The sequence below is a fragment of the Stenella coeruleoalba genome, assembly GCF_951394435.1.
Source record: "Stenella coeruleoalba genome assembly, chromosome: 20".
In the NCBI taxonomy this organism is placed as follows: Eukaryota; Metazoa; Chordata; class Mammalia; order Artiodactyla; family Delphinidae; genus Stenella; species Stenella coeruleoalba.
The window spans coordinates 10,222,934-10,250,616 of NC_137166.1; the positions used below are offsets into that span (position 1 = coordinate 10,222,934).

Here is a 27,683-nt window from a genome sequence, read left to right on the forward strand (position 1 = left end):
AGAGTGTCCTCATTTTTTCCTAATGTACACAGATGTAGAGCTGGGCTACTTAGCTGGAAAAAGTTAGATATTTTTGAAAAAGAAAAAAAATTAACAATTATGAAACATAATTAAAGACACATAAATGGTTATAAAGTTGTCATATAGTGAAACAAATTATCAATTTTAAAAAGTATTAAAAATAAAAACTGATCTAGAAACAATAAATGCTGGAGAGGGTGTGGAGAAAAGGGAACCCTCTTGCACTGCTGGTGGGAATATGAATTGGTTCAGCCACTATGGAGAACAGTATGGAGGTTCCTTAAAAAACTACAAATAGAACTACCATATGACCCAGCAATCCCACTACTGGGCATATACCCTGAGAAAAACATAATTCAAAAAGAGTCATGTACCAAAATGTTCATTGCAGCTCTATTTGCAATAGCCCGGAGATGGAAACAACCTAAGTGCCCATCATCGGATGAATGGATAAAGAAGATGTGGCACATATATACAATGGAATATTACTCAGCCATAAAAAGAAACGAAATGGAGCTATTTGTAATGAGGTGGATAGACCTAGAGTCTGTCATACACAGTGAAGTAAGTCAGAAAGAAAAAGACAAATACAGTATGCTAACACATATATATGGAATTTAAGAAAAAAAAAAATGTCATGAAGAACCTAGGGGTAAGGCAGGAATAAAGACGCAGACCTCCTAGAGAACGGACTTGAGGTTATGGGGAGGGGGAAGGGTGAGCTGTGACGGGGCGAGAGAGAGTCATGGACATATACACACTAACAAACATAGTAAGGTAGATAGCTAGTGGGAAGCAGCCGCATGGCACAGGGATATTGGCTCGGTGCTCTGTGACAGCCTGGAGGGGTGGGAAAGGGAGGGTGGGAGGGAGGGAGACGCAAGAGGGAAGAGATATGGGAACATATGTATATGTATAACTGATTCACTTTGTTATAAAGCAGAAACTAACACACCATTGTAAAGTAATTATACCCCAATAAAGATGTTAAAAAGAAAAAAATAAAAAAAAAATAAAAATAAAAAAAAAAAATAAAAACTGAAGTGCTCAGGCAGACTCTTTACCTAATCACTGATGTTACTTCATTATTGTGCTGACCTGCTTCTTTGTGGCAACATGACTTGACCATTAATTTTAGACAAAATTAATTCACTCTTCTATTCAAGATATATCTATTGAGTTCCTGGCAGAAAATAAAATATAATAAAAGGTCCCCACATTCCCAGAGCTTATGTTCTGAAGAGAGGGAGAGAGAGGGGAAAAAAACAAATAAACAAGTAAATAAATATACAAAAATATCAGATACAGAAATGGTGTGCAGAAAATTAAAATATGGGTGTGTGACAGAGAGTGGAATAGGATGAGACTCTCCCAGGAAAGGACAAGTATACTGAGAATTGATGATAAACTCATGCCAGCCATGCAAAGACCAGGGGTGAAGACCATTCCAGGGAGGGGGGACAGCTAGTGCCAAAGCCCTGCGGTGGGAGTGAGCTTGGCATGTTTCAGGAAGACAAGGAAGGCCATATACATTTTAGCTCACGAAGGAAGCCAGAAAAGTGGCCCAGGATGAGAAGGGTCAGAGGTAAGTAGGGCCCAGGATGTGCCAGTTTTGTCAACCAGGAAAGAAGTTTGCAATTTATTATAGGCAACCCTTGGAAGGTAGCAGAAGGTCTTAGGCCGAGAAGTGACGTGATGTTACTCATGTTTTCAAATGATCACTCCAGAGGTTCCATGAAGGATGGAGTGCAGGGGGCAAAAATAGACAAATTAGGAGACTGCTGTAGGTCCAGGTGGGAAGTGATAATGGCTGGACCACCTGCCGCAGTGCCGGGGAGACCTGGATGAACCTGGGATATGAATTGGACACAGAATGAACAAGACTTACTGATGGAATGTATGTGAGAGATGTAGGAGGAAAAGAGCCAGTGAAACTATGGAGAATATTTATTGTGTCTGCCAAGCATTTTTTGGAAAAAGAGCATGTTTGGGCATCTATTATACTATGTGCATAGGGTGAATGTTTTTCTCATAATAATGAGTGCATCCCATTTGTTAAGTACCTACCGTGTGTCACTCTTTTCCTTACTGTGTGTGTAGAGGGAATACAAAGATGTCCATCGAATGAAATTCTCTTCCTTTCACCTCACTTACTAAATTACAAAATGACCCTTGTTTTCCATATGGCCTCTGCCCCTCTGAGGATTGCATTGCCAAGGAAACAGATTGCTGAGCAGAGGCACTGTAGCTAAATCCTATTAAACGTGCAATAATTCAAACAAAATGCATAAAGCCTACCAGCACCTGGGTTTGGAATGTTGGCTTCCACATGTCCCCCTCCTAACACCTGACTATATACCTAATAAGGTGCAATGTTTAGATACCTAATGCTACCCAGAGTTCTGGACTTGTACATTCCTGCCCCAAATCCCTGCTCTGAATGTCAGAATTTTTAATTAATCTCCCCAAATGGTATTTTCACATAATGAACTCTCTGCATGCTGCTAGCTTCAAACAGTAGACAAAAAGCAGTTATTTTCTTTTCCTCAGTCAGATTTTTCCTTTGTAAAACATTCAGCAAAACTGCTTTATTAACTGTAGGTGTTCAAATAGAGTTGGAGAGAGTCCAGAACTCAAGATTTCAGAAGTAGACATTGTTTAGAGACCAACTAGTTCAAGTCTGCTTTACACATAAGGAAACTGAGGTTCAGAAAGATTGATTTGTGTGTCCAAGGTCACATGGTATATTTTTTAAAATTAATTTTTATTGGAGTATAATTGCTTTACAATGTTGTATTATTTTCTGCTGTACAGTAAAGTGAATCAGTTATACATATATCCACTCTTGAGTAGAGTTCCCTGTGCTATACAGCAGGTTCTCATGAGTTATTTGTTTTATATAGTAGTATATATATGTCAATCCCAATCTCCCAATTTGTCCCACCACCACAGAGTGTACTAATGGGCGGTGCCAGGGGCAATGCTCACTTACCCTGGCTGGTGACACAATGGTGTCCCTGTTTCAAGGTTGTTCCTCTCACCACCTCTCTCCTAAAAGTCACCCCTACTACTCCTTCAGTATAAAGTCTTCACATCCACCTCTCTTTCCCCTACACCCTGTGCAGCCCGGTCTCAGTCTCTGACCCTTATTGCTCATCCCTGCCCTCCCCTTGCCCACGCCTCAAACGCAGCTTCCTACTCCCAAGTGCTTCTGATCCTACCATTCACTCCCATCACCATTTCCCAGGCTCATCTCTCTCCTTACAAGATCAGCGCATTTACACATCAAACGTGTTTTGCACAGATGGATATTTTTAATCCAGTGCCCATGGGTTTGGCTATAAGGCTGTCCTCACTTCACCCAGTCATTTCGAGAAAGAAAGAAAGAAAAAAAGGAAGCAAGAAAGGAAGAAAGAAGAAGATCCAGTGGAGTGAGGAAAAGGTGTTATTGGAATTAATGTACCATGTGTAGATAAATTCTTCTTATTTAGGAAAATTCACTGCTAGGCTTATTGGATGTGGAAGACAAGTCCTAGTGGCATGAGATGCAAGGAATCAAATAGGTAGATTCGGGGCTTCCCTGGTGGCGCAGTGGTTGAGAGTCCGCCTGCCAATGCAGGGGACACGGGTTCATGCCCCGGTCCGAGAGGATCCCACATGCCCCGGAGCGGCTGGGTCCGTGAGCCATGGCTGCTGGGCCTCCGCGTCCGGAGCCTGCGCGTCCGGAGCCTGTGCTCCGCAGCGGGAGAGGCCACAACAGTGAGAGGCCCGCGTACCGGAAAAAAAAAAAAAAGGTAGATTCAACTCTCTTGAAGAAAAAAAATGAGTGCCTCATTGGTGGTACGAGCAGCTAGAAAAGACAAAGGCCAGAGAGAGCACTAGGAAACACAGTGTCAGCCTGAAACCTGATTTGGCAGAAATGGACAAGACTTTTTAAGAACAAGAAAACACGATATTCAAGTATAAGTTCTGCAGTTTATGTTTACCTGGCTGATACCCCTACGTCTCCAACTAAAGTCACTCAGAGATTTATGTAAAAGGCAATCTTGGGAAAAACAAGAAGAAGTGGTCTCCATCCTGAATTTGGGTTGACACTACAGTAAAGGAGGTGGGGCAAAACCTCAAGGTATAGGCTGCAGAACTAAGATTCATTGAAGCTGGAAATTGAACCAGAGGTGATTAGAAGAAATGTAAGCCCTTAAGGGTTTGAGTAAATCTTGGGAGACAATTGAGTTTGCATTGGAATTACCATGGGGATTCCAGTCAAGTTTATCTAGATCTGAAGGGGCATGGGCCCCAAATATATCCAGGCAGTGGGGATAGAAGGAGGAAGAGGCTCTAATTCGTGTCCTCTAGTAGCTCCTAGGAAAGTACATCAGACAGCTAGGTATGGAAATAACTAAGGTACAAGGCAAAAATTGGTTAAAGATAGGAGCTACTCATGTCGACTCATGGTAGGGCACTTAATATACTTCAGACAGTAAATGGGAAATGACTCACAATGATATCGGGCCACCTTAGGTTAACCTTTGTCAGGTAGACAGTTGGAAAGAGACTGAATTTTTTCCTTGGCCTACTGAATTGGCTATTTGATTAGAAATAGCTGCATTTTTACTTATTTACTTTCATTCTTCCATTGAATAAATAGCTATGGAGCATCTCCTTTTTGCCAAGCATTGCAGCAAGTGCTCTGAGTGCAGTGATGGACCACTGTTGAGACATGATTCGTTGTCATGGAGCTCAGAGTCTAGAGGAGAAGAGAGGCATCAATCAAAGAATCAGACAAAGGGATATGATATTGTAACTGTGATGGGAGTTATAGGAGAGGTATATGGTACCAAGAGAACATGGAACCAGGGAAACATACCTAGTTAAGGTGCCAGAGGGGGCTTCCCTGAGAAGCTAAGATCTGAATGATGAGTAAGAGTTAACAATAGGCAAAGGCAAATGGGAAATCATTCCAGACTGAGCAGTTAGCGTGTGCAAGAGTCCTGTGGCATCCATGAACTGAAACAAATGTTGTAGGAGCGGGGTGAGCAGGGAAGAGGCACGTGGTACAACACACAGGAGCCAGAACACAGGGCTTACAAGCTCCATTCCTTTTTCTCATAAAAACAATGAGGGCACTTCTACGATGGTCCAGTGGTAAAGAATCCGCCTTCCAAAGCAGGGGACGCGGGTTCGATCCCTGGTCGGGGAACTAAGATCCCACATGCCACGGGGCAACTAAGTCCATGTGCCACAACTACTGAGCTTGTGTGCCTCAGTGAGAGAGCCCACGTGCCACAACAAAGATCCAGCATGCCACAACTAAGACCCGATGCAGCCAGAAATAATTTAAAAAATTATAATAAATAAATACAATAAATGTTAAAAAAAAAAACTCAGTGAGGAACCATCAAATTGTCTCAAGGAAAATATGATCATATTGAAAGGTTGAAAAAATAACTATGGCTGTACAGGAAAATGGTGCAGAGCGATGGTAATTCTAAGTAGATATTTTGCACAAGTCTGTGATGGCTTAAACTAAGCTAATGTCAGTAGAGATAGGAAGAACTAGATTTGACAGATATTCTGAAGGTAAATTCAATAGAGTTTGGTGAAAGTTTGGCTATAGGAGGATCTTAGTTTGGGTTCACCCAGAAATGAACTCTGAGTCAAAGACTCAACATATTGGAATATACAGGGCACACTGGTATGGGGGTGGGGAAAAGAGACAAAGGAGGGAAGGCAGCCACTAAAAAAGGAGGTATTAAGCCAGTTACTTTAGTGAGCGACGGGACTAGGGCTTAGTTCATTCTGGGAGCCAGGGAAGAATCATGTCTCAGAATTATCCCACTCAAGGGGTGAAGAAGCTGGGCTACTGATACACCAAATTCCACCCGTCACTGGTTGAAGGGTGATGTGGGAGCATTTATTTTCTGGCACCCCCAACCTGCCTGCTATGGATTTAGAAAACGTCTTCAGGAACAGAGATGTACGAATTGGCTGTTAGAAGTGGTCTGCAGCTCATGGCAATGGTACGGCCCAAGGGGTATGGTTGGGGCACAGACTGAGTCTGCCGTAGTGGGTAAGGGTGAGCGTCAAAGGCAACTTAGATTTCTGGGTTGAGCTGCCGAGCTAAGAAACATTGGACAATGTTGCATGCCAGATACGACCAGACCCTGGGAATGCCCCTGCCTTCATGGAATGTATAGTCTAGCAACTGAGCTAGTTTGTGAGGACACCCAAGGTTGCTCTCCAGGGAACAGGCACACAGACTCTGCCTGCTTTGTCCTAATCTCAAGGGAATTACTGAGGGAATAAATCTGATTACCTGAGTTTAGGCTGTGTGTCAATCCAGGGCAGTGAACAGTTGGCTGTTTCTATGTTACTCCAGAGACAGAGGGGAGAGCTAGCCCTCAAACTGGGCGGTGGTTTCAGAAGCAGCAGGTTTTAGTTTTCTAGGGCTGATACAACAATTGACCATGAACTTGGTGGTTTTAGACCACAGAAGTGCATTCTGTCACAATTCTGGGGGCCGGAAGTCCAAAATCAAGGTACGGTCAGGGCCCCATTTCCCCTGAAGTCTTCAGGGAAGGAGGCTTCCTGGGCTCTTCCAGCTTCTGGTGTTCCTGGGCTTGTGGTAGCATCACTCCAATCTCTTCTCCGTCTTCACATGACACTTCTTCCCTGTGTCTCTGTGTCTGTGTGTCCTCAATCTCTCTCTCCTGCCATCTATAAGGACACTAGTCATTGGATTTATGGTCCCCCCTAAATCCAGGATGGTCTCATTTCAAGATCCTTAATTACATCTGCAAACACCCTATCTCCAAATAAAGTCACCTTCACAGGTACTGGGGGGTAGGACTTGAATATGTCTTTTGGGGGCCCCTATTCAGTTCACTACGGAGGGCTAAGGTCGGTATATGTTTACAACAGGTTAGGAGTTCTAGCAAACCTATCTTCAATTTATCATCTGGTCTGATGTTAAGCCATATGGATTTATAGTCAGAAAAAAATATATAGGCAACTTCTCAGAATGCTTTATGGGATCCATGGGATGTAGCAGATTTAGAAGAAAAACTCCAGGTTGGTAGAAGGACATGAAATGAGCCCAGAGCAGAATCTGTTCACAAATTAATAAAGAAACAGAAATGAACTAAGAAGGTAGAACAAAATCACCAGAAGAAAAACTTCAAGTTCGACATGGGAAATAAGTGAAAAAGAAAAAGTGGAAACAGAGGTACCGTTGACAATCATGATGAAGTAAGGAACAAAAGCTCAAACATATAAAATGAAAAATGAGGGAAGTTATAGTCAAGGAAATATCAAGCCAAGCCTCTACATCTAGAAAATAAACATGTATGGACGTGAATACGAGACCTTTAAAAAGGAGCTTTAAGTTGCTTTGGGGAATATTTCTTCTTCTTCCAGTTGTTTCTAGTGGAATCTCTGACATGACAACTACTACCTACATCAAAGACATTTCCACCAATTATTGTCCAACTAACCTTTAAACTCTAACTTCTCGGGCTTACTCCTCAGCATGCATGTGGGTCAAAATAGTTCCTGAGCATCTATCATCTTCTGGCATGGTTCAAATTCTTTGGAAAATCTAATGGACTTAGCTCAGCTATTTAAGTAGACCACACAAGTCATAGATTGCTGGCTGTCAAATTAGATGCCACCTTTGGGTTGACCATGGATCCTCGGTCCATTCACCAGAGGCCAGGGGAAGTCAGACAGAGGGGGTCTCATGGTTTGTGGATCTGTTCCTTCCGGGGTCATGGCTGGAATAAGCAGAAAGATATACATATATTAAACAGGTACGCAAAGGGGTGAGAGGAAGCAGTGTCCGAGCTATGAAATAGGGGTGGTTGGAGGAGTTGGCATAGAGGGCTTGACTCTTAAGTCTGAGTGGTGTGCAAACATGGGAAGGCAGAGGGAGGTGGCTGAGTGATGCTGGGAGGGCAGTCAGGATTTCTGAATGGAGTCTATACACAGCCCCTAGGAGGGACCCCAATATGCCACATCAAAGACAGCTGGACCAGGGGCTGATCATGGCAGCAATTTTCTCAAAACTTTGTGCCAGTCTCAGGTAAGAAAGCAACTGGAAACAAGAAAAAGACTTGAATTATATTTATTCATCTTGTCTAAAGGGTGGAGGAACATTGCCCCATCTCATTTCTTTAACCGGAAAGCTGGCACCATGAAAGGAATTGTTAAATGAGCAAGGATACCAGCACTCTCATTTATTTATTGGTATGTTCCATTTTAATTAAAATCATCGTAGCTAATCACTCGTTTCACTGTGTGCAACACCAGCTGAATAAGCTGGAGGACATGACAAAGGCAAAAATAAACTCTGCTCTCTCCCAATTTATTTAGTTTTGCTTTCCCTTTCCCACGTGGTAATTCAAGTGAAACATAACGTTAACCTTCTCTTCTTGCCTCCGTCCCTAGGAAATGAGTCTTATGTCGAGTCAGTGGGTGTAGTAGAAAGAACACGGGCTTTGAAATTCATACCTGTGCATTTGGATGTTGGCTCTGTGACCGTGGGCAAATATTGAACTTCTCTGACCCTCAAATTTTCCTACCTAAAAATGGGAATTACCATAGTACTCACTGCAGAGAGTTGGTGGAGGGTTAAACAAAATAATCAAAGTGAAGGGCCAGGTATATAACAGGTGCTTAATAGGAATAGTCCCCATCATCACCACCACCATCCCGTTTACCTGGGTAGCATCTCCTTACCCATCAAAGCTCAGCTCAGCCACTACTTCTTCTGGGATGGCTTCCCTGAGTCCCAAATCTTGTCCCTCTCTGTGACTGTGTGTTTATTCCCATTATATGACTGTGTTTGAGTTTGGGTGACCAGCTGGTGCACACATCCCATCAATAAGCAATTGTGTTTTTTCAATTGAAATGAAAATAGTATTTTTCTAGTATATAGTGTATTTTCAAACGGCTACCAAGTTAGGAGGACATAAACACTTGTTAACTTGTTTGCCTATAATAACATAACAAACCAAATTATTAGGTGTTTCCTTTGGCCTGGATGTACTGTGAAAAAATTACTGAGATACCAAGGGTACTCATTGTGAACCAAGAACATTCAGGAACTTCTGGTATAGGAAAATGATAATATTCGGAACTAGAGAAACAGCAATGCTTGTTATTATTGTTATAACTTGAAATGTCGCAGTTATAATGATGCCATGATTACCAACTAGTTTCCCAGGCGTTATTCTGAGCATTGGGTGTGCTTTAAGTAAAGGGGTCACAGGTACTAACTCTTTTAATCCCATCAATAGCCCTAAAATAAAAAGTTTCTCTATCCCATGTTACAGAAGAGGAAACTAAGGCCTATAGAGAATGAGTAACTTGCTAAAAGTTTTCGGATGGACTGATGCTGGAGCTGGGATTCAAATCTAGGCGTCCTGACTCTAGACTCAGACGTAAGCACCTGCTTACCAAGGCCGCAGGGATGCAGAGGAGACAGGATTGAGACGCCTGCTGGCAGGATCCACAGACCTTACAAACTTTAGGGACTGGAGGCAGGAGCTATTTGGGCATGTTTGTCCAGCACCAGCACCACCACCACCCCCCCACCATCTTCAGCAATGCTCCCACCCAGAGCCTGCTGACTCAGGGGACTTAGGGAGACACATGCAGTTGTGGCCCCAGCTCTGACCCCTGCCCTTGAACATGTCTGTAGGTTCCTGGAAACCTGCCAGGTTACCCAAGCGAGGCCAAATGGAGTTTCCTCTGAGGAATTAGGGACTGAAGCACTGTTTCTGTTGTTTTTCTCTGTCTGTATCAATAAACTCAGTAGGATGGTTATTGTCATAATGACGACAGGATGCAGAAGTAAAGGTTCACATCCTCTTGCTTTTGAGGTAGGGGTTGATCCCTACCGCTATGTTCCTTGAGACTGATTTTTCCAGTGGTTTTGCATATTCCTTGAGATCAGTACTCTGCCAATAACTTCTTTTGTTTGAGCCAGACTTCCTAGATGTCTGTCCCTGTAACAGGATATTTAACACCACTAAAAGGGGGGTGGGGGCAGTACCTCCATCACTAAGCCCCTTAAAGTGGGTGGCCATGGGTGTCATTCAGAGTGTAGACTTCAGCTGAGCCACCTCCTCTTAGAAACCAGGCAGGTCTGTGGCGTTCGCATGAACAGTTCAGAAAGGTGGCTTTCCACACAGCCAGAGGTCAACCACCTACCCGGCAATTACGCCGCTGTCAGATTGTAAATACACATTTGCAAATGCCTCCAAAATTGTTCGGAAACAGCTCAGGCCTGTTCACGCAGGGCTAGTTACAGAATGTTAATGGGGAAACTCGCCCACCATCTGCTTTCGTGGTTGGAGCCAGATTTGCGCCATTTCAACATTTATGGGTATAAAGCAGCAGATCAAATGTTCTCCTCTGCCAGCTCTCGGAAAATCAAAACTCAGTAGCAATGGACAGTTGCATGGCTGACTGATGAGTTTACTGTGGGCATCACATTTTCAGCTACAACACAGTCTTATTAAAAATGGTCTGGCTTTCTAAAAATCTAATAGTACTCAGGAAGATGGGAACGTGCCATCGTACAATTGAGGTTATGTGGCTTTATTCAAGGCCCCCCCGATCCGGTGCAGGACGGCTGATACCGTAATTAAACGAAGAAACCCCTGCGAACTCTAAAGCATGATATATGGTGATGCCCACTAAGATGTGGTAGATTTCAAGGCACGCGGTTCAGAATGTTTGTCTCTTTGGCTTTTGATTTGGGGACTGTGCTTGAAATCAGTGTTTTTCTGCTATCATGTTAAGACAGATAATGTTATCTCTCCTGATTGCAGGCCTGTCATAGTCCTTCATTTCAGTTATTTTGGATGATGACTGCCAAACCCCACCAACACTAAAGTTGTCCTGTGCACGTCCCAGAACTCATATGTTAAACGCAGACCATCCTGAATTCTAATTGCTGGCAACACCCCAGGTTTGGGCGAATATCCAGCCAACCATTTTCAAGTGTTATGGTGTATTATTAGGGCTACAGCTCTGCTGTAACAGTGACCCCACATTACAGTGGCAGAAATGACAGAATTTTATTTTTCTCCCATGTAACAGTCCCAAGTGAGTAGTCCAGGATGGTGGGTTGCTTTGCTCCACAGACTCATTCAGAGAGTCAAGCTCTTACCATCTTTTGGCTCTAACTTTCCTGCAGGAATTGTCTTCATCTGTGTAGTCAAGGCTGGGTTGCAGATAAATCAGGGAAAAGGGAAAGAGAATCCAGGGAATCTGGCTTGTCCCTTAAATTGGAGATGACTGCAAGAACGATTTTCACTCACGTTCCATTGGCTTAAGTTAAATTTCAGAGTTACATTTAACTGCACCAGAACTTAGGTAATGCTGTTTCTACCTGGGCAGCTGTGGGCTCAGATTCAACGCTATTGCCAAATAAGAAAAGGAGGATGGATTTTGATGGCTGGGCAGAAGTTTCTGTCACATGTCACAACAGATAGAGGTATTACCTCCTACAAACAAGATGAACGCCACAAGATCATACATTTAACAAATATTTATTAAGTGCCTGCTATGTGCCTGACCCTTTTTCTTACATGTGTAAGGAAAGCATTGTTAGATATACTGTGGGTGAAATTATGCAACAGTATAAACATATTTTCTACTTAAAAAAAATTTTTTTTTTAATTTTTATTTTTATTTACTTATTTGGTTGCACCAAGTCTTAGTTGTGGCAGGTGGGCTTCTTAGTTGTGGCACATGAACTCTTAGTTGCGTCATGCATGTGGGATCTAGTTCCCTGACCAGGGATTGAACCTGGGCCCCCAGCATTGGGAGTGTGGAGTCTTATCCACTGCACCACCAGGGAAGTCCCCATTTTTCTACTTTTGAAAGACTTTTGCTTTTTCAGATAATAGAGGGGAACTGGAAAAAAGGCAAGGTTTTTACCCTCATATTGCAGGAAACATTCGTACCTGTCAAATTCCAACAGCTGGCATTATTGTTGTTCTGTGGAAAAGCCCACACAAACACCGTTTAGAGAGTTATTTGAGTATTGGTCTCATAAATCATAACTTGCTTGTAGCACGTTTATGAAGCTTCAGTAAAGACTCTTCAGAGGATGACATCAGATCGTTGAGATTAAATTCAACCTCAAAGGAGGGTTTTTTCCCCAGAATAATTAAGGCAACAAACAAGGCACATTTTGCAGTCATTCCCCGGATATGATAAGTCACACCATCTTCAGGGTTCGTGTACTCAAAGCAGTGAATAATAATATGATGACCAGCGCGTGTCAGGTGATTCTGCTGGTAGACGCTGGGATGCAGGAAATATTCCAGAGGCACCAGGAACACATTCTTAACTTCATCGGGGTTAGGCTTGGCCTGGAAGTTGGAGTCTATAAATCCTACAACAGGGGTTATCAATGTATCTCTCTGAAAGCAAAACACAAAAGATACAAACTGAGAAGTGAAGACATACCGTTTCAAAAAAAGCATGGTTAAAAGCATGCCACTTCTACATGAGCTAAGCTCACAGGCCAAAGCAGTCAGTTACATAAAACTTGCTCCAAGTTTTATGCAAGTTTTATGCAAGTTTTTAAGCAAGTTTACTTGCTCCAAAGTAAACTTTATGTCCCCCTAAATGGGAGTGGTCTCTGCCCTAACTGAGGCAGCATCTCAGATGAGTCTGAAAATGATATTTTTGGGGAACATAAATTGGTACAATCTTTTGGAACAGAGATTTAGTAATATTATAAAAATGTGCTCCCTTTGGCCCTGAAATTGCATTTGTGTGGGTACATCTGTATGATAAATTCCTACCAGTGAGAAAAGATAAACGTACAAGACTGAAGCATTATTTGCAATAGTCCCAAACTAAAGTTATCACTGCTCAATGGGTATTTAGGGTAGATCAATTACGACTATATCCACATAATGGGGTACTATGCAGCCCTTAAAAAGAATGTGATAGACACCTTTCCTTATCAGTATAGACAAGTATGTGCCATCTTACCAATAGAAAAGCGACATCGTATTAATTGTGGCATGTTCCCACTTGTGGGAAATTTTAGAGATATGTATGTGTGTGTATATATATACTGTTTTACATAACATACATGCTTATAAGTGGGGGGGGGATTTCTATTTACAACCACTACTGTGCTGAAATGAAGGTAGGGTGCCGTTAACTGAAAGATACTACTGAAAATCTTGAGGGGGAGGCCTGGAGTTTAGTGTAGGAGCTGATAAGGGCTGCATGACCTTGAATTAGAAAGTGGGAAGAATCAGGAATTCCTGGGAGAACTCCTAAGAGGAAGTGGGTGGGAAAATCCAGGGATACATTGTGAGGCTGGGGTTCTACAGGAGGATAAACAGGCCTGTGGAAAATTCTGAGGAAGGACAGCTAAAGCATGTTTAAGAACAGCGATGACTGGGACTTCCCTGGCGGTCCAGTGGTTGACTCCACGCTCTCAGTGCAGGGGACACGGGTTCGATCCCTGGTCGGGGAACTAAGATCCTACATGCCGTGTGGTGCAGCCAAAAAAAAAAAACAGTGATGACTCAGACCATTAACCCAATTAACGGTGAAAAGTCAACGTTTGGACCAGGAGAGGAGAATGGGAGCACAGACTTGAGACACCCTTAGAGTGGGAAATCTGGGGTCATGAGTTGCCAGAGGCCAGAGGCTTTGTTCCAGCAGCAGCCCTCACTGTGCCTGGCCCTGTGTGAAGGCTCAGCCTCTTCTGTCCCAGGGTTCCCCAAAGGCGGCCTCTGCAATGAAGACTCAGATGCAAGTGATTTCTTAAGGAAGTGGTGAGGAAGGGCGCGGGGAAGAAAGACGGGGAGGCGGGGGAGCCAGGCAAGGATGGGGGTGGGGGGGGAGCCAGGCAAGGACGCCGTGGGGGCCTGCGGGGTGTAAAGTGCACCTTCGAGTCTGTCCCACGAGATGAAGGGGCTGGGCTTTCATGCCGCTCAGTCACTGGCTGAGGACGGCCCAGCTGGAAGTAAATCAAGGCAGTGCTGGCTCTCTGTGCATCAGGGGAGGCGGTTCCAGTAGTCCAAGGGCACGGGTCTTGGAAGAAAGCTGCTGGTGTGTGTATCAGAAACACGGCCTGAAATGACTAAGAAGGCACCTGGGCAGAGCCTGGAGTATTGCTCAGCACGCATCCGTGGCTGCTGTTTCCATTCAAAGACCATAACCTTCTCTAGAATCCAACACCCTCCCCCTGATTCTTCACAACAACCTGCCCACGAGGAAGCTTGAACAATGGCAACGGGACAAGAGAAAACTTGCCCAAGGTCACATCCAGCTAACACTTGGCAGAAACCAGGATTCGACCACGGGCCTGCCGCCCACACACTCAAATTCTATCAAACACGTGTCACCATATCTCCAAGATGGCACACTAGCGGGTGGCTCAAATACGACGGTGGAGAGTTCCCGGCTGCAGCTCAGATTTCATCCCCTCCCGAGGACTGAGGGCCACACTTGTTAGGCAGGTGCATGGAAAGTGACTTTGCATGGCAGTGCCGGCCCTTAAATTGGTATGTCAGAGCCTGAGGAAATGGGTGGGGAAAAAAAAATCAGAGCCTCAAAAGGAGATCATGGTTTAAGACTGAATGTTTCAGATGCAGAGTCAGGCACGTTTAACATGGTTCAAGCTTAGAAGAGTAAGAGAGACTGTGGGAATCTGTGGATGAAGCAGCATCTCTGGACATCCGGTCTCTAGAAACACAGGTGTCTGAATTGGCAGGGGAATAAAGGGTGGTGCGTGGCAGACATCCTAGGACCCATAAAACTCTGAATTTGGCCATCTGCTGAGTTGAAACGCCATGGAGACAGGCTTCTGCTGTGGACATAGGGTGAGGCAGGCTTTAGAGCCCCTGGAAGAAGCTGCAGGCTATTAGAAGCATCCCGGGAAGTCAGGATACACCACTGAAATGTTACAGGAATTGGGCCTTTGGGACGCAAAGAAAAGGATCGAGACTGGCAGGTATGGGCCACGTACAGAGAAAAAGGAGAACTGTCCCCCAAGGCCTTTGCAGAGAGAAGTTCATACGTGTATGACAAAAGGACAAGCAGGTTGGGGGCTGGAAGGCGTGGGAGGGTTAACGCCGGGTGTGGGTAAAAGCCAATGACACCCCAAAACATCTCTGGGCATTGCCCTGTGTTCCCTGGGGGACAACATTACCCCCAGTGAAGAACCACTGGGTTAGATTATGCTTCTAAGCATTAAATAAATGGCATTTGGGTAGCACATTTGAAAGATCTGCAAGGTCCAAAAAACAAAATGACCCTCACTAGCACTTCTAAACACAGTACACCTTTCTTGAAAGACTTAGTTCATTCTAATTTCTCGTTGATGTGATCAGCATTATATCAAGAGCAGGTCATCTTAGAAACCTCCTGCCCCGGGAGCATCTGTCCAGGGAAATCTCCTGAAGACCCATAAACACCTGTGGAGACTGTTGTATCCTCTCCCCTCGAGGGCAGGACTCAGTAGCTCCTGGGGACCTTGGAAATGGAGTTACTCTCACTTTGGGAACTTGCAACCATTATGCGTTTTGTCAAGAGTTCTAAAATCAATCCCTAAGATGTGCTGGGGGATTTGCAGACATCCTCTGAAACGGGCTCCCAGTAGAAAACATAGTTGAAGAGGAAGTAATTGACACGTATCTTGTCCTAATCCCATGTTCCTTTTCTCTGTCTCATTTCTTTTTCATCAAGGATGCATTTATTGCCATTAGCTTCTTCCAAACTAAATCTCCCTTGAGTGGTGACCTTTCTACTTTTAAAATGGACCCAACTAAGACATAGCTCAGCACCACCGATCTTCACAAAGGGCGATCTGGTTTTCTAATTTTTAGGTATCAGTGGGATTCTTCCTTTGACATAAAAATTCACCTGGAAGCTGATATTATTTAAAACATAAAAAAATTTACACCTACCTCTGATATGTGATGAGTACAGTTCACCTCTGTGATATTCTTCCCTCAAGCCCATAAACCTAGCTTAACCAGGAGAAAAATATCGGATAAACCCCAATTGAGGAGCATTCTAGAACATACCTGACCAGTACACCTCAAGAGCGTCAAGGTCATGAAAGTAATGGAAGGCTAAGAAACTGTCACAGATCAGAGAATAAGGAGACATGACAACCAAGCCCAACATGGTGTCCCGGATCTCATCCAGGACAGAAAGGAGGACATTAGTAGAAAAACTAGTAAAAGACAAGAGTGGAGTTTAGGTAATGGTAATGTACTAACATTGGTTTCTCAGTTGTCACCAATGTACCACAGTGATGTCCGACGTCAATAATGGGGGGACCCGTGTACGGGTATGCAGGAACTCTCTGATATCTTTGTGACTTTTCCATGAATCTGTAACTATTCTAAAATTAAAAGTTTATATGAATAATGTTATACTGATAAAACAACGGTGTTATCCAACTTCATATTTACTCCTTCTAAAGTCAATTAGTATTTACTTCTAAAGACAATTAGTACAACAACGAAATTGTTGTGTTCAGTGCATATGAAATAAGGTCTGGCTATCTCAGCCCCAGGATTCATTTTGTTGTTATGTTTGTTTGTTTGTTTGGTATACACTATCAAGGAAATCCTGCTTCACACAGAAATGCAGTTACAAGTAGTAACTGTTTTTAAACAGCTTCCCTGGTGATCTCAGGATACTGCTCAATTAATGTGACATGGAGAAACTTGGTTGCACGGTATGTGCAAAAATGAGTATCCTTAGGGCAAAAGTGATACCCTGGTGGCCTCCGAGGGGCTGAAATTTGGTGTGCTCAAGTGTGTATTATTGTTTCAAGAGAATTCTCAAAATAAATGCATACTGGAGAAAAATAAATGTGAACTGAATGTTAATGAAACAATGCTGAGCATCTGCAGGGTTCCACAGCACCTGGTTTGAAACCACTGATGGAGTTCAGCTCTTTCATTTCTGGATGGGGAAGAAGGGGCCCATTCAGGAAGGGGGGCTTGCCTAAGGCCTCTTAGCTCACAAGGGGCAAAGTCCACACATGAACCAGTCTCTTGACTCGGTATAGCACTCTTGAGGGTCATGTTTGGCCAAACATGGAACCCTGAAGATAGTGTATCCACTGTGAGCTCATGAGAGTCTAAGAAACCCAGTTCCATCCCAAGCCTTACATCAAACAGCACTGGTACCAGGCGGCAGACGACCTCCACTTGATGAGGATGCAGCCCCACTTCCTCCTGGGCTTCCCGGAGAGCCGTGGCCACGTCATCCGCATCTGTAGGTTCGTACTTGCCTCCAGGAAAGCAGACCTCTCCAGGTGACCTTCTCAGCTGGATATGGAAAGAAAAGAGCTGCAGTGTGTGATTCCAAGTTTGCTACTGTTCACTCATTCACCAAGTATGCGCTGCATTTCTATCTTGTGCCAGAGACCATTCCCACACTCGTGGTAATAAGTGGGAATGCGACCAAAAAGTAAAGTTTTTTTTTTTTCTTGAATCCTTTTAAAAAATGAACTTGGAGAACTACCCTCACTTCTGATTTTTCTCTCCTTGCCCTCCAAAGATACCATACACACACAAACAGATTTACATGGATGAGGAGGAAAAGTGGAACAAAAGGAGAATGAAAACAGCAATGTCATCAATAATCTTTACTGAGTGCTTACCATGTTCTCATGCTGCTTCACGTGGATTTCTTTTCACTGAGTCCTCAGAACAGTTCTAGAAGTGACTATTTTTTAAAGTGTTTGTTTAATTGGGGTCAAATTCACATAATATAAAATTAACCCTTAAGAAAAAAAATTTTAATATGTTTTTTCATTGAACTATAGTTGATTTACAATGTTGTGTTAGTTTCTGGTATACAGCAAAGTGATTCAGGTATATATATAGATACATACATTCTGAGATACAGATATATATTCTGATGTCTATATCTATATCATATATATATATATCAGATATCTGTATCTATATATATCATATATATATATCTCTATCATCTATGTCATCTATCTGCCTATCATCTATCTATCGTCTATCATCTATCTAACATCTATCTATCATCTGTCTATCATCTATCTATCTTCTATCTATCTATCTGTCCTTCTGTCTATCATCTATCATCTATCTATCTATCATCTATATATCTAACATCTATCTGTCTATCATCTATCTATAATCTATCTATAATCTATCATCTGTGTATCATCTATCTATCTATCTATCATCACCTATCATCTATCATCTGTCTATCATCACCTGTCATCTGTCTATCTGTGTATCATCCATCTATCTATCTATCTATATCATCTATCACCTATCATCTGTCTATCATCTATCTATCTATCATCTGTCTATTTATCTATCGTCTATCTGCCTGCCTATCTATCATCTATCTATCTATCATCTATCTGACTATCTATAATCTGTCTATAATCTATTATCTATCTATCATCTATCTGTCTATCATCTATCTATAATCTATTATCTATCTATCTATCTATCATCTATCTATCTATCATCTATCAGTCTGTCTGTCTGTCTATCTATCATCTATCTATCACCTATCATCTGTCTGTCTGTCTGTCTCCTGGGGCCCTGCTTATATGACTCCAGGGAGGGACACAGCTCCAGTAATGCCTCAGGGAATTTCTTACTCCCACAGCCAAATAGGGCCTAAAGTCAGGTGTAATTAGATTGAAATACTTCTTTGAAAAAAAGTGTGACCTTTTCACATCAGAATTTATGGTCTAAGATGATTCTTACATAATAATCGATAGGTAAAGCAACTCCGAGTGAAACCGAGACCCATTTTGGGGTTCTCTAGATTTTCTACATTACTGTCTGTCTGTCTGATAATATTAAAAATATATTTCAGTGCTTCTCTGGTGATTTTGGCAGAGCTGGGGACAGACCCTGGTCCCTGCTTCCCACTGAGCACCTCCCCCTTGGAACTTGGATTTTCATCATCTCATGTGTTTATGTCATTGTTGCCAGACCCAGACCACAGAGAACCCACACATGTCTAATCCCAAACCCAAAAAACTTCAGCTGATTCCTCAGCTTCCCCCTGACCCCACCCAAGGGATACTTCTTATTCTGCTTACAAAGCCTATTTTCTCATTATTGTGGCTTGTTTTGTTTTTTGTACTAGGATAACTTTGAAATGACTGCTTCCCCAGCTTTTCCTCAGAAGTACCCCCAATAGCAGGGGAGAGTGACAGTACCCAGGGGTGTACCCAGGGGGACTCCATTCCCAAGCCCAACATTTCTTTAAAGTGGAACGATTTATCGTAAAAACTCAGGCCACATGTGCTAATGACACTAATGGTGACAGCTGAGACTTGCTGAATCCTTGCCAAGTGCCAGTGCTGTTTTAGGTGCTTTACATTTGTTACCCTGTAGAGCCCTCACAGCAGCCCTATGATGCAGGTACTAATAGCTTGTCCTCATTTTGCAAGTGAAGACATTACAGCACAGAGAGGGTAATTAATTAGGACAAAGTCACACAGCTTCAACAAGACTGCATTCGAACATAGGCAGCCAGCTTAGGGCCCAGGCTATCAACATCAGTGCTCTAGAATTTTCACATTATACCTGGGGTGGGAGTAGTCTAAAACAGTGGCTCTCAGTGGGGGCAATTTTATCCCCTCCCCATCCCTGCTGAAACAGTAGGCAATGTCTGGAGACATTTGTGGTTGTCACAAAAGTGTGTGTGAGTGCGTGTGTGTGTGTGTTACTGGCATGTAGTGCGTAGAGGCCAGGGATGTTGTTAAACATCCTATAATGCACAGGGCAACTCCACCAACAAAGAATTATCCAGCCCAAATGCCAATGGCTGGATAAGAAACCCCGGCCTAAAAGTATTTTAAATTACTTGCTAGCTAAATTACTTATTTTACTTTCCAAAACTTCTCCAAAACAGCCCTGTTATCCTGTGGCTTCATGTACTTCTCGAACATCACAATTTTGAGAGTACAGTTGAGAAGCTAGAACCTCAGAATAAGTGCCAGTGACAGCACTTCCTGGGGTTTTCGCATGTCCTGAGACTTTAATGGAAGGAGCCTTTTTGTCACCTACCTTCTCTGACCGAAGGGTGAACAACAGGTAGAGTTTTCCTTCTTTAGCCAACAACGGTAAAAGGATGGAACATTTGTTAGACAACAAGTGAGAATATTTGGTCCCAACGTCATGTTTTCTTAAGCGGGCCTTAGCGTCATCTATCAAACTGTTCCTAAAATGGAAACAAACCAAACAGTTTAGTAACCAGAGTTATGATGTCATACAGAGTGAAGTAAGTCATAAAAAAAATACATCGTATATTAACGCATATATGTGGAATCTAGAAAAATGGTACAGATGAATCTATTTGCAGGGCAGGAATAGAGAGGCAGACATAGAAAATGGATGTGTGGACACAGCGCGGGAAGGGGGGTGTGGGACAAACTGGGAGATTAGGACTGCCATATATACACTACCATGTGTAAAACTGATAGCTAGTGGGAACCTGCCGTGTAGCACAGGGAGCTCAGCTCGGTGCTGAGCTGAGGGGGGTGGTGGGAGGCTCAGGAGGGAGGGGATATGGCGATATACATATACATATAGCTGATTCACTTCATTGTACAGCAGAAACTAACACAATATTGTAGAGCATCTATACTCCTAAAAAAAAAAAAAGTTCCTAATCCTGACAGTGTTTCTGCTTCATTGTGTGTCCTGGCATTTACCATTTTTGAGTCTCAGTGTACTTTTTAATAATATGGCAGCAGTAATAATACCCAAATCACGTGACTGTTGGCAAGCTAAAATGAGACAAAAAACTACTAAGAACACAGTTCCGTATCTGAGTTCACTTCAAAAGCTAAATGAATTTTAAGTAATGGTAAATATTCTTTCAACAGTGCAATAGCTCAGTGTTGAAATCCATAATAATATTCAGGAAGACAGGTTTGCAGAGCAAGTCACTGTAAGGTTAGACCATCGTAAGGTTAAGAACTTTCTCTTAACCTGGCCCTTATGTCACAGTATCAAACCCTTGTCTTCAAATGCCTTGTAACAGTGGTTCCCAAACTTAAGCAGCAACAGAATCACCCAGAGGTCTTGTTACAACATAGATGGCTGGGTCCACCTGTGACTTCGTAAAAGCCAAGTATTTAGATTTATAACCACAAATGATGCCCTGACTCCATAACTATGGGTCTGTTTTGGTCCTTTTGACAGGTGTATTTTATTGCTGGTTTGTGAAGTGGGTTAAATAGTGTCCCCTCCCCAAAACCACCATTATTTGAAAACAGGATGGTATTTGGAAACAGGATCTTTGCAGATGCAATTAGTGAAGGATTTCGAGATGAAATCATCCTGGATTAGGGTGGGCCCTAAATCCAATAACTGGTGTCCTTATAAGAAGAGGAGACGACACAGAGAGACACATATATGGGGAAGAAGGTTTGAAGATGAGGCAGAAATTGGAGTGATGGTGCCACAAGCCAAGGAATACCTGGGGCCACCAGAAGCTGAAACAGGAAGGGAGGGTCCTTCCCTAGAGCCTTCAGAGGGAGCATGGCCTTGCTGACTCCTTGATTTTGAGCTTCTAGCCTCAGAACTGTGGAAGAATACATTTCTGTTGTTTTAAGTCATCCAGTTTGGGATACTTTGTTATGGCAGCCCTAGAAACTAACAGTTTGATTTTAACTTTTCTATGGTTAGGGCAGTTCTGCATAAGGGGCAAAATCGGGTATTTAAGTGAGGCAGAACTGGTTTCAAAGTGTTAGGAACGACCTCTCTAAGCCCCCCTTTCCTCATCTGTGACATGTTGAAGATATTTGTGATGATTAAATGACATGGTTCTGTGGCTGACACTCAGGGTCCAAGGAATGGCAACATGTTATCATAAATGTCTCAGTCCTTAGGCAGTTGTTGCCAGAGATGTTTGCTATTTTTTGCTTCTTTCTACGAGGCAGGATGATCAATAATGTGGTTGGGTAACAGCAGTGGATGTCAAAAGCGACCAAATGGCCTGAAAAGAGAAATGGAATGCTGTCACTGGAGACTCCAGGGCGCATCCCGTGCACACAAGCCCGCGTCCAGAAAAGGAAACTGTCCCTACCGGGAATGCGAGGGACTACTTAAAAGTATGGCTTTTAAGAGACGCCCAGAACTGACCAGAGGGACCAGCAGAAGCAAAAGTCTGCAAAAACGTCCCCATTAGGGGGCTGGTCCTTGGGGTAATCGCCATAAAAACACCAACAGTAGCAGCCACCCCATTCTGGGCATGGGCTCATCTCACCTTCTTCCTTTGCTTTTCTCATTAAGGTGAAAACACGATCACGTCCTGGCTCAGAGAGGTTACGTAACTGAGACCCAAGATCCCGACCTTGAACCCTGAGCTGCCTGGCGCGGCCTCGCAGTCCCTGAGGTCGGACTCCGGAGACCGGGTGAGCGGAAGAGGGAAGCCCTTGGGGGAGGGGTGTGCACCCACGAGAGCCACAAACGGCTCTGTCTTTGGCGGGAGAAGCTGCGAAGGCCCAGGGACCCTGCGAGCGGCCAAGAGAGGTGAGCGCCCGGAGAGCGGGCTCGGAGGGTGGGCAAGGGGGCTCAGCAAAAAGTAGCCAAAAGGCGCCGGTCATACGTGGCCAGCGATCTGTTCGGCCTCGCCGCGATCAAGGCCGGGCCAGGCAGGGCTCGGGGTGCCAGGGCCGGGGAGGCTTTACCTGACTGGCTTCTGGGGAGGAGAGGATCGCCACATCTTCCCCGGGAAAGTTTGTTTCCGGTAACTCCTCCCGGGGAGGGCGGGGGGTGAAAAACAAATCGCCCGGACGGGCATGCGCAGAGCAGCTCTGGGCCTGGGGCGGGGAGAGGGGCGGGGCCTGGGGACGGAGGCGGGGATGGGGCGGGTTCTAGGGTCGGAAGCAGGACTGAGCCGAGAGCCGTAGGCGGAGGATCGGGGCGGGGCGAGACGTGAGGGCGGGGCTAGTGGGGCTTAAACGTCGCGCCCTCCCGGTCGCGCAAAGTAGCTCTCAGCTTTCCCTCAGATGCTGGAGGTAAGTGAGGCATTCTAAAATTGACAACAGTGAAAAAAGAAAAAAGTGAAAATGCAGTGCTGGTGAGTTGAGGGGATTCTTACACTCGCACTCACTGTTGCTAGGAGGTCAAGTTGGTTCAACTTTTCTGAACAGCAGTCAACACATGACTACCCAGCACGTACTTTGTGCTGGATGCAGCTCCCGCAGTGAGCGAAAAGACACCGCAGAGCTTACAGTCAAATGGGAGAGAGAGACACGAATCAAAAATTACGTAGATAAAGCAGAAGTCCTTAGACCCTGGAGAGCATGTGAGGGAGAAACAGATCAGAAGGCTAACCAGAGAGATTGACAGTGGAGCTGACGTCGAAAGCAGCTATTCTCCAAGTGTGGTCCTGGGACCAGCCACGACCGTCCACATCAGCACCACCTGTGTGCTGTTAAAAATAGGTAGATTCTTGGGTCCCACCCCGGGTCTGCTGGATCAGAAACTGAGGGCAGAGCACAGTGATCTGTACTGGAAGGGTATTCTGATGCGCCGAGAGGGAGAAGGGCAGGGAGAGCGTTCCAGGAAGAAGGACAAGTTTGTGCAAAGACCCCAGAAGTAGCTGGAGAAGACCAGTGAGAGGGAGCCTGGTTTGAGCTGACACTTAAGAGGTCACTTCAGAGGCTGAAGGCTAGGCTGACTTCTCCATCCTGCACAGAAGGTGCAATGCCTGGGGTCCTCAATAATTTCAAGACCCCATGAAAATTCTTTAATTTTAATTTCTTCTAAAGGAAGAAAATGAACACAATAATATGCAAAATATAATAATGAATCCAGCCTGGCTTATATTCATCTTTATACCAATGCAATCTTAAAATAGAATTCATTTTATTATTTTATGGAGGAAGGGGTGTCCATAAACCCAAAATTACCTAGGGCCCATGAAAATCACAATGTGGCTTTGGGTCATGGGACAGTTGGGCCAAGGTTCCCAAGACCTTTAAAACCACTAAGCTTAGGGCTTCCCTGGTGGCGCAGTGGTTGAGAGTCCTCCTGCCAATGCAGGGGACACGGGTTCACGCCCCAGTCCGGGAAGATCCCACATGCCGCGGAGCAGCTAGGCCGGTGAGCCGTGGCCGCTGAGCCTGTGCGCCCGGAGCCTGTGCTCCACAATGGGAGAGGCCACAACAGTGAGAGGCCCGCGTACCGCACAAAAAAAAAAAAAAAAAAAAATGGGGCATTTTGTAGAGTAGAGCCCTGGGAATAGAGGAAAAGGCTTTGGAAGCCACAGCAGATGGAGGTTGACCTTCTTTCTAAAGGAATAGGAATAACAGGTCTGGGTTTTCAGGAAGATCTCTGTGGAATCAGGGTGGGACATGGATTGTGAGGAGAGATTGGAGGCAGTTGGGCGGGGGCAGCTCTTCCAAAAGTCTGCGCTGAAGGAACCAGAAAAAAAATGCTTTAAACCTTCTGAAAAATCCCCATCCATACTACTGACATCAGAAAATCAGAATGTAGCAGGAGTTTGGATTGCCTTCATGTAAAAAGCAGAGTCCTGAGATGCTTTGCTGTATACCAAGGCTATATGCAGGGCATCTACTTTCAAGATCAGAAATACTGCTGGAAAAACACTTAGCTTTTATGGCTTTTGTAATGCTGGAAGCCATAGCACAGGGAACATCACAAGGTGAAATGCATCATAATAAGAAGATATATATATCTGCAAAACAATACAGGATTCAAGATTAATGGGCAATGTCTTTTAGAGGAAATGACTTGTCTCTGTAGCTTTTGCACACAGATTTGTTGGTAGTGACATAATTCTGGAAAACGTGTTGAAGAAAAGCGAAGCTATAAAAAGCTTCAGGCCAGCCTGCAAAGCCAACACCTCCATGTGCATTTCTCTCAAAAAAGCACATCCCAGGGGCCAGGGTGAAGCTTATCTGCAGTCCACCCACCTGGAAACATTGTTGAGCAGCACCTTAAGGCCAGGCCTGGGTGGTACAGAGATAAAGAAAATACCAGCCAGCCTTTGGAGCAAAGGAAGTCTGGGGAAAAGACCTGCAACAATTAGCGTTAATGCCAGATAAGCGCTTTAATCGGGGAGGGGATCCAAAGTGCTCTGGGGGCCAGGAGCAGCGGGGAAGCAATTAATTCTGTCTGGGGGTAGGCAGTGGGGTCTAGGTAGGCTGTGGCGAGAAGGTAAGGTATAAGGAAACACTGAGCACTTAGCATTACTTTCCTAAGGAGATAAAGCTCAAGAAATGGGAGTTTCCTCCACTCCTTCCTCAGTTTGCAGAGGGTCTCTAAACTCTTGCAGGGAAGTCTCAGGAGACAGCTTTCAGATTCGTTCTCACGTATCCATCAGGGGATGACGGTTACAATTGCTGGGCTGGGTATTGGAGGAGTAGACACTTCTCCCATCACCTTCATCCACTCCTCACCCCTCCCCCTGGCAAGTCAGAGAGCGTTAAGGAGGCACAGCCTTCTCCCCTTTTAGCAGAGGAAGATGACAGCGTTGTTTGAGGACTAGGTTGAAGTAGAAATTCCTTTATGAATGGGTCAGGGGTCCTCAACATCAATATCATCTGGGGGCGAGGAGGCTGCCTGGACATCTAAGTGCCCCGAATCCCACCCTACAGGTACTTATCTCAGGGTGGAAATGCATCCAGGAACAGGCATTTGTGAGCAAGCTTCTAGGTGATTCTGTTGTAAGGGTGAAGACACTAGTTTAAGTGCTCCCAAGGGAGACGTTTGATGTTGAGAGGATAAGGCCACCTCCTTTGAACGCTGGGTGATGTAGCATCCCCAGAGGGAAGGCAGCTGGTGCCCACCAGTGCCAGGAGGTACGCTTCCTGGTAGCACTGGAACAATCTTCCTTTCTGGGCTTGGGAGTTGGCAACTAGGGCAGGTCCAGCTCAGGAGAGACTCCAGGGAAGTTGAGTGGATTGTTCTGTACAAAGTGGGCTGAAGTGTACAGATCCCTACTTAATGTGGTCCTTGCTTTTTGGTAAAAGACCCATTAAAAAGGAAAGAGCTTGTGAATTTGGTTCAGCATGTTCTCAAGGCTGAGCGCTCATTCTTGGGCTTGGCATCAAGGTGGATGTTGGAGATATAGGGACACCTGACGGTTGATCCTCGTTGTTGAGGACTTTGATGTCAGATATGGCGGCAAGTAACTTTAGTCTGCACAAGAATCTTCTGGGGGCTAATTAAACATGTAGTCTCTTGGGCTGTGGCCTCATTCGCAATACAAATGCATCTGCATTTGCAACCAGACCTTTGCATCATTCTGATACAAGTCTATACTTTGAAAGGGGGAGAAATGGGACTCGAATCTGAAAAAATAAAAGAAAAGAGTGGAAATCAGCCAGGCCCAGGAAGTCTGGATCAGCACTTCAGCCAAGAAGTCGATGACCTGAGGCAGTCCTTTCTTTTTCTGGCAGCGAGTGTGGACTGGGAACAAAAGGTTAGATAGGGAATATCGGAAAAATTCTTCTAGAACGGCCCTGGATCACAAAAATGTAAATTGCTGGGAATTTATTTCCTGGTACTGCCAATGTGATTTTTTAAAGTAATTCATGACGTTTTCTCATTCATGTTTAATTTTCATTGTGTAACAATAAAACAGATATACGCTTGTATATTAAAATGCCTTAAATCCCTGAGTTTCCGTGGTCCAGACCTGCCGAAAACTGATGGGCGCCCATCTTTCACAGACTTTTCTACCCTTGTTGGGTCTCATTTCCATACACATTTAGAAATGAGATAAAGACTAGTTATGTTTGATTCCTTTACCGTCATGTAATCTTCGTGTAATGGAACAATCAAGTAGGTTTAATTGCCAGTAACAAGTGTGCTGGGAAATCTGTAATCTAAATGAAGGCTCGGCCTGGGATGCGTGGAACGGCGTGATTGTGCAGCGCGAGGAGAAGCAGTCTGGTCTCAGTTAGCTTGTGAATTAGTTGGGAAATTGGCTCAAGATTTTCCAGTGCATGTGGGAAGCTCAGCCTCTGTGGAAGAAACAGATTCTGCTCTACAGGGAATTCATCCTCTGCGTCCTCACCTTGGCGTTGGGTCTGCCCACCAGGAACTCACCACTCATCCCTGGTTAAACTCTTTTGCTTGTACAGGTTGGTGAGAGGAGATGGAAACTCACATCCCTCCCCAAATCCAGACTCCACCACTCACCTAGCTTGGTGCCTTACCCAACCCATTCTTTCCTCCTCAACAGAAACCATGCTATGTGTGCTCTGCTCACAGGGACTACAGTGTGGCCTGCAGCCTCTCCTGGTGTATCTGGGACAATGAACAGTGCCAGGTGGGCAAAAAGACAGATGGAGACACTCTTTGAGATGCCTTCCGTTTGCTGCTAGCCTCTGGTTCCATGTCGATCCTTTGGCTGGGCTGTCTTAAAGTGACCACACAGTAGTCTTGTCTGGGATGGCGGGCATTGGTCATGGTTTAAGATCTTCAGTGGAAGCCAGAAAAGAACATGGGCTGTCGTGAAGTAATTTCAAGGGTCTGATGGTGGAGGATTGTACTTCTAGCAGCCACTGTCCAGTAGAATTTTCTACAATGATGGAAATGCTCTCGATTGGTACTTTCTAGTACAGTGGCCACTAACCAAATGTGGGAATTGAGCACTTGAAA

At 44.3% G+C, this 27,683-nt stretch overlaps 1 protein-coding gene and 1 long non-coding RNA gene across 4 annotated transcripts in view; one reads left to right on the forward strand and one right to left on the reverse strand.

Moving 5' to 3' along the window:
- The window catches only part of LOC307178707, a 369,464-nt gene that overhangs the window by 243,161 nt on the left and 98,620 nt on the right, over positions 1–27,683 (forward strand). For both annotated transcript variants that reach the window (XR_013825265.1, XR_013825266.1), the window contains exon 6: positions 22,338–22,459. This is a non-coding gene — a long non-coding RNA (uncharacterized lncRNA). The remainder of the gene's footprint in view (positions 1–22,337; positions 22,460–27,683) is intronic.
- NUDT7 (nudix hydrolase 7) lies at positions 11,075–22,845 on the reverse strand. Of its 2 annotated transcripts, XM_079907166.1 has the most exons (5): positions 22,736–22,845; positions 20,106–20,259; positions 17,196–17,354; positions 13,952–14,146; positions 11,075–12,458 (listed from the first exon to the last, which is right to left on the reverse strand). In XM_079907166.1, the coding sequence occupies exons 1-5, from the start codon at positions 22,768–22,770 to the stop codon at positions 12,090–12,092; spliced, it is 912 nt and encodes a 303-aa protein (XP_079763292.1). In that variant the 5' UTR covers positions 22,771–22,845; the 3' UTR covers positions 11,075–12,089. The 2 variants fall into 2 exon arrangements, with proteins under 2 accessions (XP_079763292.1, XP_079763293.1); XM_079907167.1 differs by lacking the exon at positions 13,952–14,146 and having other exon boundaries at positions 11,531–12,458.